We start from the raw sequence: 14,672 nt of genomic DNA, 5'->3' as shown, positions 1-14,672 counted from the left end.
ACTCTAACTGAAAACGGAGCTTTTATAGAATGGAAAAGGTCAGAAAATCAAGTACAAGTGTCGCCACCTGCGGCTATCTTTACGCGCCAACGGCGGTGCATCAAGACCCAGTTTTAGATACGGATCCCTGAGGCTGGGCTCCACCGCCATTTGCTTCCAAACATTGATCGCGGAGCCCTTTTCGTTTATGCAATTTTCTCAGCAGTATAGTATGCCGTATTTCGTTGCTGGACAAACAAAGGCAGATTGTACCGACTTTTATCGACTTTTCGCGCCTATCTAAAGCCTGTTGCCCATATAAACGAATACCCGGCTGTGACGCTGAAAAACACGGCAGAACAATTAAGCACACATTTCTTCCGTATCGTAGCTTCACCTTCTCGCGGTTGTCCGCTTCTGAGAACCCTGGCATCGGGGACACTATATATAAGCGGCGTATGCCGCTTATACATCGGCCCGACTGAGTCAAGTCGTTTGTCTGTTGGGTAAAAAAAATTGGAGGGGACACGATAGATTTAATGGGTTTTTGTCCATATATGCAGAATTGGTCGTTCTCTACTTAACATTCATATACTCCTTGGAGTCCTCATACCACTCCTGACGCAGTGGTGCAGCGGCTAAGCGATGCGCCACTGCCCTGCGATGGCAGGTGCTGCCACCGGTGGGGCTTGTACGGAGGGTAAAACACGTCTAGAACGACCGAACTGTGTGTTCCGCAGCTTCCAGAGCCACTGCGACCAGGAAGGCAAAAAATGACGATGAAACCTTATGAGTTTAACTGCACATGCTTACACCCAGACCATTTTTAATCAAATGTCATTGCTAGAAATCTCGCGTTCAGCTGAAGCACGCCTAGAACGTGTTGTAGGCAAGCGTTTTGCCCCTGTACGACCCAGGTTGCTCTTTCCGAGCAACCTCTCGCAACCAGTCATTGATTTAACTGTCACGGTGGTCAGTTAGCTCACAATCCGGTGGGCGCGTTGTGATGACGCCGCAAGGTTTCGTGACCTAGGTGGCCCACCTACCTCCGAGGTTGCTTCTCTGGGGATTTTCCGGGGATTTTTCGCCCACGGTCTACGACGTCGACGACGACGCCGGATTTTCTGCGACACCATGCTTTTTAACCCTATCGCGTTAAGGCCAGTTGGGTTCATGTAGACGCTATCAGATCGCGTAAAGCTGGCGGCGCGGTGAGTTAATTCGCCTGCAAGAGGTAGTTTGACTCGCCTGACCCGCTGTGTACGTTCTGCGAAGTGCATGTAGACGCGGTAGGGGACGGGAGAAATGGGAGCGTGTTCTGTAGCGTCGTCGCGCCTCCGACACAGCGGCGGTGGCACGATCTCGGACGCCGCATTTTCACGCTTGCACTGCTCTGCTGGAGTCGTGGCTTCGCCGCAGTCGCGCCCGAGTTTATATAAACGCGCAGTCGTTGAGTAGGGCTGTCCTTGCTCTGGCCGGCACATAGAGTTTCGTGCTATTGCCTAGAGGGAAAGATGGCGCCCCGTCTATGGGAGTTTGCATGGAGCTTCCTCGAGACCACCTCAGCCACCATGGGCGCTCTGAGCATCATGGGACGGAGAGCTACCGACTGCAGAACCAGAACCACTACTTGTGGCCAGAAAATAATGAAATCATAAACGTTGTTCGATAATTAAGAATGCCCTAACATTCAATATCCTGTCTATAAATTGCAACAAACAGGCAGCAAGGCACGTGAATGCAAAGCGTGCCCAAAATAAAAGATGGATTGCTGTCCTATCGGCCAAGCATTGCACACCACAAAAAACTAATATTTCGTGCTTAACAGGCGCACTTTTAAAAATAAACATGTTTTAAAAAATGTTGCTTAAACACTTTAAGAGGTTTCTTTTAATGGCATTTCGGAACACAGAAACCTTTTATTGGCGTCGTGTGCTGTTGCATTTTCGTCACTATGGCTTTTGCGCACTACGTTCGCGCCAAAGTCGTCTGCGTGTGGGGCGCGCCATGGACGGAATAGGAAATCTTAGTAACGAAACTGTGTTCCAGAAAAATCCTACTGTCCCGCACGAAGTAGCTCACCGACTCATGATTCTTTGAGCGTCCATGGTGGCTGAGGTGCAGCGCCGCCAGCTTTCCCTCTAGTTAATAGTAGAAAACTATCGCCCGACACTACTCGCCTGTCGCGTTCATGTAAACAAGGCTAGCATAGCAACTGCAGAGTATATTACTGCCACTGCACGCCGCCTATATTACTGCCACTGCACGCCGCCTAGGTGGCGTGCAGTGGCAGTAATGAGCGTGATATTAAGCGAGATGCATATGCTTTGTTGAAACTATTTGTTGAGAGGGCTAAGGTGGTTTTCAAAGTATTGCGGGACGATCAGACGCCGCGATGACTCGGTGGATACGGCGTTCGGCTGCTGACCCGAAAGACGCGGGTTCGATCCCGGCCACGGCGGTCGCATTTCGATCGAGGCGAAATGCTGTAGAGGTCCGTGTGCTGTGCGTTGTCAGTGCACGTTAAAGGACCCCAGGTGGTCGAAATTATCCGGAGCCCTCCACTACGGCGTCCCTCATAGCCTGAGTCACTTCGGGACGTTAAACAACATAGACCAAACAAAACGAACAAACGTGTCACATATATCGTTCCGGTTCCTTTCAGTCGCTAGCATCAAACACCGCTTGAAATTGCTCCGCCCGCCCGCCTTCGTTTGAAACAAAGAAATCGCTGCTAATAGTTGCACACCCCCAGAAGAAGCTGCGAATCAGCAGTGTACACAGTTGCGTCTAAAAAAGGGGCACAAATGTCGCCTTCGATGCGTCGTTTATACGTCTCTGCCGCCACGTGTTCGCGTTGCATCTCGGGACGGCCGCCCCTGCGTTGTTACCGCCGCGGATTAATCAGCGGCTGCGTTAGGCGCCTTGTTTGTGCCCCGTTATCTGGTGCAGCGAGATACGCGGCCTCTGTTTTCTTGCACGGCCAAGTCGGCCGAGCAAACATGTCCCGCGCATGCAACGCCCGCGACGATACACGTGGCATGTCGTCTCGGCGCCTTCGACAAGGCCTTGGCGACTGGCGAACCAGACAAAATGCGCAGCGGAGCGGGGCGAATACTGCGCTTCCATCAAACAAACACGGCTCCATGCACCGGCAGATACCATCTTCGGACTGATAAAAGGACTGTAAAATAAGTGTGCCTGTAAGTAAGCGGGCTACCATGTTTCGACAGACCGAAGAGCAGAGCGAGGACCGCTTACTCGCTAAAAATATTTGTGAAATCGCTTCGCCGATTTTTTCTCTTCTAAATTCGTAGTATTTACAGGCTCATGGGGGGCCTGCAGTGCGGTGAAACCGATATGCGAGGACACAACCTCGAAGGCTTGCTTCAGTACCTTCACTGCCCGGAGGCATCTCCTACTTTCCACAGTCGGCGTTTTGTGTTTGGGCCTCGTTAGCGGGCGCTGAAGGGACGCGAGCGACGTCCAGCTCGCAATGTGTAGCCGAAATGTCCCATAAGGTGTGGGCAGTACGTTAGGCGAGTGCCCCCGAACTTCCTATCCGGGCTGGGCAGGACCGGAACAAGTTCTGCGTTCGTCTCTTCCTGATTCGCGCCCAGGTGCATGCTGCACTGCTTCTTAGAAAGAAAAGAACACTCCGTCCAAAGTTCTCATGAGGAGAGAACCGACGTGTCGGGTCCGACTTGGCGCCTTCTCCAGGGGTGACTGGACGAAGGTTTAAAAGCACTTCTCCTGTCCCCATCCAGTCACCCCTGAAGAATGTGCCAAGTCGGACCCGAAACGTCGGTTCTCTCCTCATGAGAACTTTGGACGGAGTGTTCATTCCATGTCGCCTCCCGACCAGACAGATCTCTGTCGAGAGAGGGTGAGCGTTGGTACGGAGAGGAGGCCTGTCCTCTCCCTCTGTAAGGTGCAGGCCTTCGATAGACGCAGTGAGTGAAGAATACTGCTATAGCGCACCAGGAAACAAAGCACAGCTACAGCGGCGCAGACGTAGAGTCTATGCCGAAGACGAGGGCTGCCCGCGGTATAAGATAGCGATCCCTGAGTGACGCGCTGTTGGCTGGCTGCATTGCAGTTGAGGGCAAAGTCGCCGTGTGAGCTGGAATTTCGGCGCGTGTGTTGAAAGTGGCAAATGCACTGATTAGTGACTGGACTACAGGACTTGAAATGCTCGTAGTGGCGAAGTATGCCCTCTGCCGTATGGAAGCTGAGTAAAGATTCATGAACTCCGGAGTTCTGGATGAAGGCCAATATGGGGCCAGATAGTGCGCCATTTCCTTTCCCCAGAAACCAATTTCATTTCAACGTGGCTGCCTATCACGGCTGACTGCAGGGGTCAGAACCGCGCCAAACAGGGTTGGATCTCTCGTGGAGGTCTGAACCACGCGTATATATAGGAACTGTGCACGCTTGATTAACGATTTTTTTTAACCGTGACAGCTGCCCACTGTTAACAAATAGCCGCCTCCATCTATACACTGGGAAAAAAATATTTCAGAAAGTTTGGCTTGCATGTGTTTCAATGGGCGGCGCTCCCGTTCCGTACCTCCAGCCGGGAATCACCCCCACGCGCACTTATCGCGGTGGTTTAAAAATACGCCCTATTAGAAATGACCCTTCATACTTTCCAAATATGAACTTGGTTATTTTTAACGAAGGGACCACATCACAGGTGCACTGTGAAATCAGGAAACTGCATTGAAAACTTTTCCTTCCATGTATTGCTATGGGCGCTAAGCCCAGTTATCACCCACCCCCTGCCGTCCTAGCGGGTGACATCATACGTCATATAGTGTGACAACTTTACAGGTGTATACACGTACACGTGTAAAGTCTTCATATTGCTTCCTCTTTATTCCACGTCGTTCTCATTTTTCCTGTCGTATTTGGCTTTATTCGGACTTGGCGGGCAATTAACGGGGCTCTTTTGGAGGAAGCGCTCCTCACGAGGCCCTAGCTCCCGCCAAATTAAGTTTCTCTCCTCATCAAAACCATCCGTTCCTTCCCTAACTGCAATGTTGATCGTGGGGAGCTTGCTTGCTCGAAATTTTCAAAAAATTATTCCTCCCTGATGATTGGAAAGAATGACAACGTCTGTTTACCTATTGCGTTTTATCGCTCGGCGCTCCCGTCGTCTCTGCGGCCTCCGACCCGGTGCTCAGCCGAGAGGGGCAGCCGAGAACGCGGCAGCAGCAGAAAAATTGAAAATTGGTTGAAAATTGGTCTTTGAGGAAAGGAAATGACGCAGTATCTGTCTCACATATCGGCGGACACCTGAACCGCACCGTAAGGGAAGGGATAAAGGAGGGAGCGAAAGAGAAAAGGAAGAAAGAGGTGCCGTAGTGGAGGGCTGCAGAATAATTTCGACCACCTGGGGATCATTAAGTGCACTGACATCGCACAGCACACGGGCGCCTTAGCGTTTCGCCTCCGTCGAAACGCAGCCGCCGCGGTCGGGTTCGAGTCCGGGAACTTCGGATCAGTAGCCGAGCGCCCTAACCACTAAGCCACCGCGGCGGGTGCAGAAAAATTGTTTTCCGACCGCGGCGGCCGCGTTTCGATGGAGGCGGGACGCTAAACCTCCCGTGTTCTGTGCGATGTCAGCCCACGTTAAAGATCCCCAGGTGGTCGAAATTACTCCGGAGCTCTCCACTACGGCACCTTCCTTTCCTCTCTCATTCCCTCCGTTAACCCTTCCTTCCCTTACTGCACGGTTCAGGTGTCGGCCGACATGTTAGACAGACACTGTGCCATTTCCTGTCCCGGACAACCAGTTTTTTTTTTTTTTGAGGGAAGGAAATAACGCAGTAACTGGCTCACATATCTCGGTCGACCCCTGAACTGTGCTGTAAGGGAATGTAGGAAGGTAGGAGTGAAAGAAGAGGCGCCGTAGTGGAGGGCTCCGGAATAATTTCGGCCGCCTGGGGACCTTTAACGTGCACTGACATCGCACAGCACACGGGCAGTAGTAGTAGTGGTTTATTAAGATAATAATAAAAAGGAAAGATAAGATTTTTGCTAGCCCCGCATCTGCCTGCCATCGATACTGAAGCACCTGAGCTGGGGCAGGGGAAATAAAGGATATCAAGCAGAATGGAGAAATGAAATGAAAGAGGTGAGGGGACAGGGAGAGAGGATAGGGGGCGAGGTAATATACACAAACTATTTACACAGTAAAAAAATGTGTACAGGTTGCGCGCGTGATTAGTTCATGATGAAGGAAGCACACGGGCGCCTTTTGCGTTTCGCCTCCATCGAAACGCGGCCTCCGCGGCCGGGCAGCAGCACGCCGCTTCCACGATCGGACGGCCTCTTCCTGCGGGGCGCATCGCCATAACTCGGTTCGCTCTGCGTCCCTGTGTCGGTTCAGCTCCGTGGCGCCGGTCGTCGTTCATTCACCGGCCGCGCTTTGCATGGGCCGGGCCTGCTTCAGCCATTCCTCGTCCTTCGGCCCCGGCGTGTTTTTGAGCGAATATTTACGAGAGCTCGTAACGTTTCATCGCCGGGGCCGATGCGGCGCTTGGCTCTGCGCCAGTATTGATTTTCGGTTAGCGCGGACTGGGCCGTATATAAAAGTGGGCGCGCAGCTTTACTTTTATTTCCTCGCTGTCTCTTTCTTTCTCTCTGTTCCAGTGCACATTAGCGTTTTTTTTCCCTGTGCACGACGGTCGCACGGATGTCTGGATGCTTTTAGTCCGTCGAGAGCCGTTGAAGTACGTTTCGTAATCGGTAAAGCCTCTCTGCTCCGTGACACCCTTTGGTTGGACGCACACTCTAGACTGGACACACTGCGTCGTCGAACTTTTCCTCTAGCACCGCCGATGATAAAAAAATAAAATAAAGGGTGGCAAAGTGAACAGAGGAAGAGGCGGAGGAGGGGTAATAATGGAATTTCAATTCGTGCGCTCTATCTGCGCCACTCAGGCGCGCTGTGTCGTTTTTTTGGTTGCGCGTCCGCCAGATTGTCGTCGTCGTCTAAGCCGATCGCAAAACACAGGTGATGGTTCTCTCATAAATCCAGCCGCGCGCTCGATCGATAACCGCTTGCCTCACTGATTTCCTGCGCAGATTCCGGGAGTGAGCGTCGAGCCAGCGGCATCATCCCGGGACGGAAAGACTTCCGACGACCCACCGCGCAAGAAATCCAAGGTTTCCGTCGAATCCTGAGAATAAAGACGCGCTGACTTTGCCTCTCTGTGTGAATCTTTGACAGCGAAATTCATTGAATCTTCCAAAAAAACTGCGCGAGCGAGCGTGGGTAGTACATGTAAGATGCAAAGACCGGACACACATCGCAGACTTACAGTATACGAGTGAGGTAGTCCCTACAGTTAACAATGGCGCGGAGTCCTGGCGCTCTGTCTCCATTTCGGTCACCGTGCGCGGATTTGGAGGTGACTACCAGCGCAAGACTGGAACCGTGCCACTAGTTATGGTGTGGACTGAATAACTTGCGCTCTAAATCGGAGCATCGCTTCTACTGTCATTTTTTCGCGGTTTCTAGAAGAGTTCGTAGAATTGAACTCAGTGTTAGCGGCATGCAAGGCTAGGCCCCAGGAAGAGGAACTGCGGCTCCAAGTATCGCTGACTACTGTTTACCTTTTACAAGCCGCCGCGGTGGCTCAGTGGTTATGGCGCTCGGCTCCTGACCCAAAAGACGCGGGTTCGATCCTGGCCCCGGCGGTTGAATTTCGATGGGGGCGAAATTCTAGGGGCCCGTGTGCTGTGCGACGTTAGTGCACGTTTAAGAACCCCAGGTGGTAGAAATTTCCGAAGCCCTTCGATCACTACGGTGTCTGTCATAGCCTGAGTCGCTTTGGGACGTTAAAACCCAATAAACTAAACTAAAACTCTTTACCTTTTAAAAAGTCACCCAGCAAGCAAACATTTTAGACCGTCGTGTATTGCAGCAAGAATCCCGGCTGCGGCACAGAAGATACTGAAACTGACCAGGCACCTTACAAAGAAATTGAGGCGATATGAGTGCAGGCCCATTCGGGGAATCCAGGAAACGAGGTGGCCATAACATGCTCGAGGTTTCGTCAACGGAGTCTGTGGGTCATCCGTATCTATGGATTACTCCGACGAGGGGCTGACATCTTTCTAGGGTATTACAAGTCGTTACAAGTTGGAAAGGCACAAATCTCCACCACCTGACAAAACGTTGTATAAGGCGCACGAGACCGCCCGGAGGAGACTCCAACGTAGGTCCTTTCTTAGCCCCTATGTATTTTCTCCTCTTTTCTTTTTCTCTTCTCCCCTTGAAGCTCTGTCTTCTTATCTCATTTATACTGTTCTCTCTCTCTTGCCTTGGATTCTCCGTTTCTTTCTCTTGGCTAGACTTCTACGCTTATGCGTTATCCGGATTTCACCCCGAATGGTCATGTAGCTGAAGCCCATTGCTGTAGCTGTAGTAGAAATCCGCAAGCGTAGAGAGGAGTGAATCTCTCTTTTGGATTAGCTTGCCTTGGCTTGCCGATTTCTGCGACTACTACAAGAGATGGGCTGGTATCCTTTCATGACATTACTAATCATTTCAGACTTGAGCGGAGGATTTACCCACCCCCGGACAAGCAATTGGTGAAGGCGCAGGAATGCGTCTGGCGACGATTGCAGACTAGATGTTTCTTCAACCCATACGTATTGAGCAAAATCTACCCGGACATTCCGCCGGAGTGCAAATGGTGTCACGAATTGGCAACCTATGACCACATATTATGGAGCTGTAGCATAGCACCGCCACCGGCGGACATTATGCGTGATCCTTCCCTCGAGCAGTGGGAGGCCGTGTTGGCCAGCTCGGACCCGGTCGTCCAGACCAGGGCCGTGGAGTGGGCCACCCAGGTCGCCGTCAGCCATGGGTTGATGGCCATCTGACACGGAATCGTCCACACATGCTCTCTGACGAAAATGAAGTTTTTCCATCCATCCATCCATGCGACTACTACAACGGTCTTCAGTTACATTTGACCACTCGTATGGTCCGTAAAGCGGCTGGCGCCGGAATGCAGACAGATACACAACGGAATGTTTTTTCTCGCACACTGCTTGATTACGGTGAACACAAATGAGCTGTTATCTCTGTTTTTATTCGGGTATACTCACTCCAGCAAGAAGAAGCTCGCCTGTGGCCTGTCGTCGCGAGATCAGGCCACCTCCGTCAGCGTATTCGTCGCTTTTTATTGTTTTCGGCGCGTCGGGTAAGTAGGTAACGATCACGTTCTTGTGCGATTAATTGGCTCATTGTTTCTCGCTGATAAGTCCCGCTTGACATAGTCGCCTTGCGCTCTATAGATATCCCTGCTCGGCGGCCAGTGCCTCGGTGACGCGAGAACAAAGGAGCATATCGTGTGGGTTGGCTTGCGGAACACCTGCTGAAGGATAACGCAAACCGTTATCCGCTGTAAGTCAGTGCTGCTACCTCCCCGAGGCGTCGCACTAGGTCTTCAAAGCCACACCGAAAGGATCAACTATCAGGCGTTGTGCACCTCAGAGTGAAACTCGATGTCTTCACTGATGGGGAGGGGGGGGGGGGGGGGGGGGGGGGGGTGGGGGGGGGGGGGGGGGGGCAGAAACGTCGCAGACAATATAGTACGACATGCTTGAAATAAGACGCAGCATGTTTGCACCTACCCCAGCCTGCTTAGTTTTGCCGTACAGCCATGCTTCCGCCTTGAGTTGCGGCCGCTGTGTGTCTGTATACAGAGGGGGTTGTAGTGCGCTCTCAAATTCGGGCATTGCTCATCGCGATAGGTCTCTCCGCGTCACCGTTTTATCTTTTCCATCGTCACGTGTTCCCTATCGTCTCCTCGGTGTGCTTGAGGAGTGTGCCGTGCACTGCTTCAAAAAAAGGCGCGGGACGCCGGCCCCGCGACTCGGACCGCGTCGCTGGCACGTGGAGGGGAGGGGGAGTGCGCTGATTATCGCCGATACCGTCAACACAATGGCGGCGGCCGGCCGGCGCACTCGCGGCCAAAAAAACATTTGTCCGAGCAGAAACAAGGGACTGCGGTTATCGGCCTGCAAGTCAGTCGCGGGGCCGCTTTCCACACAAGGAGACGCAGAGCATCTGCGGATGCGCGAAGAGCTTGGCGACCCGCTGCAGCACGGTGATCAGTGAGCGAGAATGACGTGGTGGGCGTGATGGTGTTAGGGACGATGGAGCTGAGCGACCGCACCGAGAGTTGCCGCCTCGCTGTGCCGGACGAGACGAGTCCGCTGCTGGCGTTCCCGACGCCGGTGGGCCGTCCGCGCCGATGCTCGTCGCTGGGCAGCCGGGACGACGCTCCCGAGGTGGACATCGTTGCCGATGCCGAAGAGAAACCCGTCTCGTCGCGCCAGCTGTGGCTGGGACGCGTGAAGACCACCACCCTCAGCCTCGTAGTCGTGTTCGCCGTGGTGAGTGGTCGCTGCAACCTACGCTCCAAAAAGTAATTTCTTTGGCTCCGAACACTTCCCGGAACCTCACTACTCGCGGGCGCTTCTGCCTCCGAGAGGGGAGGACAGGAGAACGTAGCTGTGGGCATAATTATGACGTATAAGCTCCGATTTCCTTCATTAGCGTGCCTTCGTAAATGGAAGGCTCGCGCCGATATTGCGTATTGATTACTGTAGGGATGCAATTTCGCCTCGACGTCGGCTCGTCGTAAGCGGCTCTCTAATTTTTTCGAGGACCGGAAAACGTTGCACGCCAGTCGCTGCTCAAGTGCACAGTGTTAAGCGATGCTATGCCAAACCGCTGCGTGTCAGTTTCTTCGGTACAGGTATCCGAAAAGCTTACCGGACCGCGGGTTCCGGAAATGCAGCTTTGGCATGCGAGTCCGAAGTGTATGAAATGCGAGCAACGCGTACCGGGGATTTGATGGCGATGCTGATGCATGGCAAGCGTGGATACCTGTTTATCGTTCGGTGCTTCTCTAAGGCATGTTTAGCGCATCTATCTAGCGCGTCTACATTCACGACGTACCTTGCTCTTGCTTTGCGCCCTTGCCAGCTTCAGTCCAGCTACGCGCTTGCGTTCATTTTTGATGCGTGCGGCTTCGCGTCGCTGGACGTTGTACTGCTGTCTTAGCTTTGCGTCGCTACCACTTTGGTCCATTAGCTACGCGTTAAACATTGCCGCGTTCTTTGTGTATGTAGCATGGTCTTCGTCTTCCAAATGATATCGACAACATATCCATGCTATTACAGGACACAGCGTGCGCAACAATTCGCGCGTTGGGAAAGTTGAAATGGTTTTCTGAAAATCCGAGGTTATTCAAGAATATGAATCTACGGAGCTTCCATGGAAAGCGTGCAACGTATTTTTGCACTAGCATTTTAAATGGTGACGTAATCGTCGATTGAAACCGCGATGATGTTCATGCTTCTCCTCACTGCGTTAGGGAAGTGCGAGGAAACTCGTTGTGACGTCATTACTGCCGGCAATTCAGATGTCCGCTGCCTTCGCGTGCATGCTGCTGTGCGTCGTCCGATACCGCGAAACAATGCTTTGCGAGATTCACCTTTAATGGCGTTGTTTTCTTCCATGAAACAACTGTTCATTCGCTGGAGACGTAGTGCTGTCGTATGCGACGTCATTAATGGGGCCTCTGCTCGTTGCTGGGCACTGCAGAGAAGCCTCAACGCCGACGCCGCGTTATTCGGCGATTGCATCGCCATTTCAAATGCTAGGGCAAACGATTTCGCAGGCTTTACCTGCATGTTTCACACATTCGGGCCTTTTAAACTCATCGAATTCTAAAAACCTCTTCACTTGCCCTTTAAGGACCCACGAGCAGCGCAACAGGTTGACTGCACTTCCGCATGCGGGAGGTGCAGGGTTCGATACCCTGTGCCGCCGGGTACCCACCGGTGATAAAATGAGTACATAGCTTTCCCCTGGCCTGGTGCTAAGCTTCTTTAGGGTGAAATTCTTGGGAACGGGTATTTGGCACCACGTTAAGTAGACGAAAAACATTGTGCTATGGCGCTGGCCCCACCGCGGTGGCTCAGTGGTTAGGGCGCTCGACTACTGATCCGGAGTTCCCGGGTTCGAACGCGACCGCGGCGGCTGCGTTTTTATGGAGGCAAAACGCTAAGGCGCCCGTGTGCTGTGAGATGTCAGCGCACGTTAAAGATCCCCAGGTGGTCGAAATTATTCCGGAGCCCTCTTCTTCTTCTTCTTCTCCTCAAGTAATATGAGCCCTCCACTACGGCACCTCTTCTTCCTTTCTTCTTTCACTCCCTGTTTTATCCCTTCCCTTACGGCGCGGTTCAGGTGTCCAAAGATATATGGGACAGATGCTGCGCCATTTCCTTTCCCCAAAAAACCAATTATATTATATGGCGCTGTTTGGCCGCAGATACCCTTGCGCAATAAAAGGTCCTTCTCGTTATTATCATCATCAGGTTGTCTGCACTTGTGTGCGCGCCTCTGTCAGCGGTCCTCTTGGTTCCGGGCTTCATGCTCCGGCCAAGAAGAAAAAGATCCTCGCGACATCCGAACCGCGAAGACATTAGCCGCCGTGCCCACGTATTCTGACATGTGGGCGACATACATGCCTGCGAACGCATGCATTCAGTGCTTTTACAGGCGCACAGGATGCTTCATCAGGCGTATCAGAATTACAATTCGCATAGTTTTGGGCGCGGGTTCGAACCCGACCGCGGCGGCTGCGTTTTTATGGAGGAAAAACGCTGAGGCGCCCGTGTGCTGTGCGATGTCAGTGCACGTTAAAGATCCCCAGGTGGTCGAAATTATTCCGGAGACCTCCACTACGGCACTTATTCTTCCTTTCTTCTTTCACTCCCTCCTTTATCCCTTCCCTTACGGCGCGGTTCAGGTGTCCAACGATATATGAGACAGATTCTGCGCCATTTCCTTTCCCCCCCAAAAAAACAATTATTATTATTATTTTTGGGCGCAGTGATTCAGATACGATAGAAAGCTTCGCTTACACGTTCGTAGCTTTGAAAACATCGTTGCGGTCCAGGTATTATATGGCTGTGTCCCGGTGGGCGTTGTCTCTGGCTGTCTCCCTTGTTCGCAACTGACCCAATCTTCGTGTAATCCCGGAAGCACTACGGGCTGACACTTTAGCAGTTAGCCGCAGAAAGGAACAGGTGGCAACTTTTCCGTGCTCTTCTTATCTCTTGGAGAGCCGTGCGGTACGCCTGAAGTCGCCTTGCGCACATCAGAATAAAGCACACTGCCGCCCGTGCACGTAGCGGGTGTTTGACCCTTAGATAAAGGAACTCCACATCGGTTCTCGCCGCGCGCCTCTACTTGAGCCAGTGTCAGACGCTGAGCTCAGGTAAAATGCGAGTGAAAGAAAATCGCTTCTGCCGCTACTTTCGCGGCTCCGTCTCTTCGCAGATTTGAAGCTGCGGGGGCCTGCACGAAGGTTTTCTTTAGCGCTATACTAATGCATAACGGGCATAATATGTCGCAGGCACACTTGTCGGTGTTATCGCCGGTGAGGGCTATCGGGACAAGAGTCACAGAGAATACAAAGTGGGCGCAAACGACTACTGTTTGTCTCTGACCTATAATCGCGCTTTTTTCCTTTGCAAAGGAGCTTTCTGCGAGCCGCCCTAGCATCCGCCTACATCTTCGAGCACGTTTGCCTGTAGGTGACTCCGGTAATGTTCAGTCAAGAAAACTGCTCAGTACAAAACTGCTGTGCGGGTTATTCGGCTTTCTGAAGGTTGAAGGCTCGTTAGCTTCCAGCCTTCCGCGCAGTTGGGCCACCGCTCGGTTCCACATCATCCTGCAGTTCACTTTGCTCCTGTGGGTGATATTTCATTAGCGTTTCAATGGTTTCGCGTTAAACTTTGTATTCGGGTTCGTGCGATGGATGATATTTTTTCTTCGTCTTCATCGGGCCGATTAGTGTGGTGGACCGCTTTGGACACTTCTTCCTTCCAGCATGAAAAGGGCTTGCGCTGACCGTAAACATATTTTTCGGAAGAAAGAACGTGTATCGTTACATACAGAGTGTGGAAGAAGCAATATTTGCTTGACGAAAGTAGTCGCAGGTAACTCAAACACGACTGCACTGCTTATTCTGCAATAGAGCCTCCACGTCCCAGTGACCCGATTTGGAATCATTCATATTTGCGAAATATTTGGCGCTAGTAAATATGCTTTGCCGAATAATAATAATAATTGGTTTTTAGGTAAAGGAAATGGCGCAGTATCTGTCTCATATCGTTGGACACCTGAGCCGCGCCGTAAGGGAAGGGATAAAGGAGGGAGTGAAAGAAGAAAGGAAGAGAGAGGTGTGGTAGTGGAGGGCTCCGGAATAATTTCGACTACCTGGAGATCTTTAACGTGCACTGACATCGCACTTTGACATCGCGCTGACATAGCGTTTTTCCTCCATAAAAAGAATTTGTTTTCAAGGAGTGACGTGAGGCCTTTTTGTACCCTTCTACGTGATTAGAGAAAAACTATCATCATTGCCTTTCTTCTGAACGGTGCAGGGGAAGAAGTGGTGTCTGCCGATGGCGAGAGCAAAGCGTACGCACTCTCTATGTCCCTTTCCTCTCTGTATACACATCTATGTAAATGCTTTTCACCACCACCAAGGACCTTCAGGTCCGGGAGAAAGTGTGGCTTAGCGAGGTGCACTTTCTGGTGAGTCATCCACATCTTTCACGACGGCACTGCGCACGTGCTCGTTCCC

General features: G+C 52.0%; 2 protein-coding genes across 2 annotated transcripts in view; both read left to right on the top strand.

The window, feature by feature from the left end:
* Dis3 (exosome complex exonuclease RRP44-like protein Dis3) overlaps positions 1 to 7,194 on the top strand; it is a 37,814-nt gene extending 30,620 nt beyond the window's left edge. Inside the window, exon 22 of the mRNA XM_077662498.1 lies at positions 7,072 to 7,194. Within this exon, the coding sequence (XP_077518624.1) occupies positions 7,072 to 7,170 (99 nt within the window). The 3' untranslated portion in view covers positions 7,171 to 7,194. The remainder of the gene's footprint in view (positions 1 to 7,071) is intronic.
* A 2,818-nt stretch (positions 7,195 to 10,012) lies between these two features.
* Positions 10,013 to 14,672, top strand: part of LOC144128786 (P protein-like) — a 261,677-nt gene continuing 257,017 nt past the window's right edge. The window contains exon 1 of the mRNA XM_077662488.1: positions 10,013 to 10,401. Coding sequence (XP_077518614.1) covers positions 10,147 to 10,401 — 255 coding nt within the window. The 5' untranslated portion in view covers positions 10,013 to 10,146. The remainder of the gene's footprint in view (positions 10,402 to 14,672) is intronic.

Source organism: Amblyomma americanum, chromosome 4 (genome assembly GCF_052857255.1).
Source record: "Amblyomma americanum isolate KBUSLIRL-KWMA chromosome 4, ASM5285725v1, whole genome shotgun sequence".
Taxonomy (NCBI): Eukaryota; Metazoa; Arthropoda; class Arachnida; order Ixodida; family Ixodidae; genus Amblyomma; species Amblyomma americanum.
This window is presented reverse-complemented; position numbering and strand designations above follow the sequence as displayed.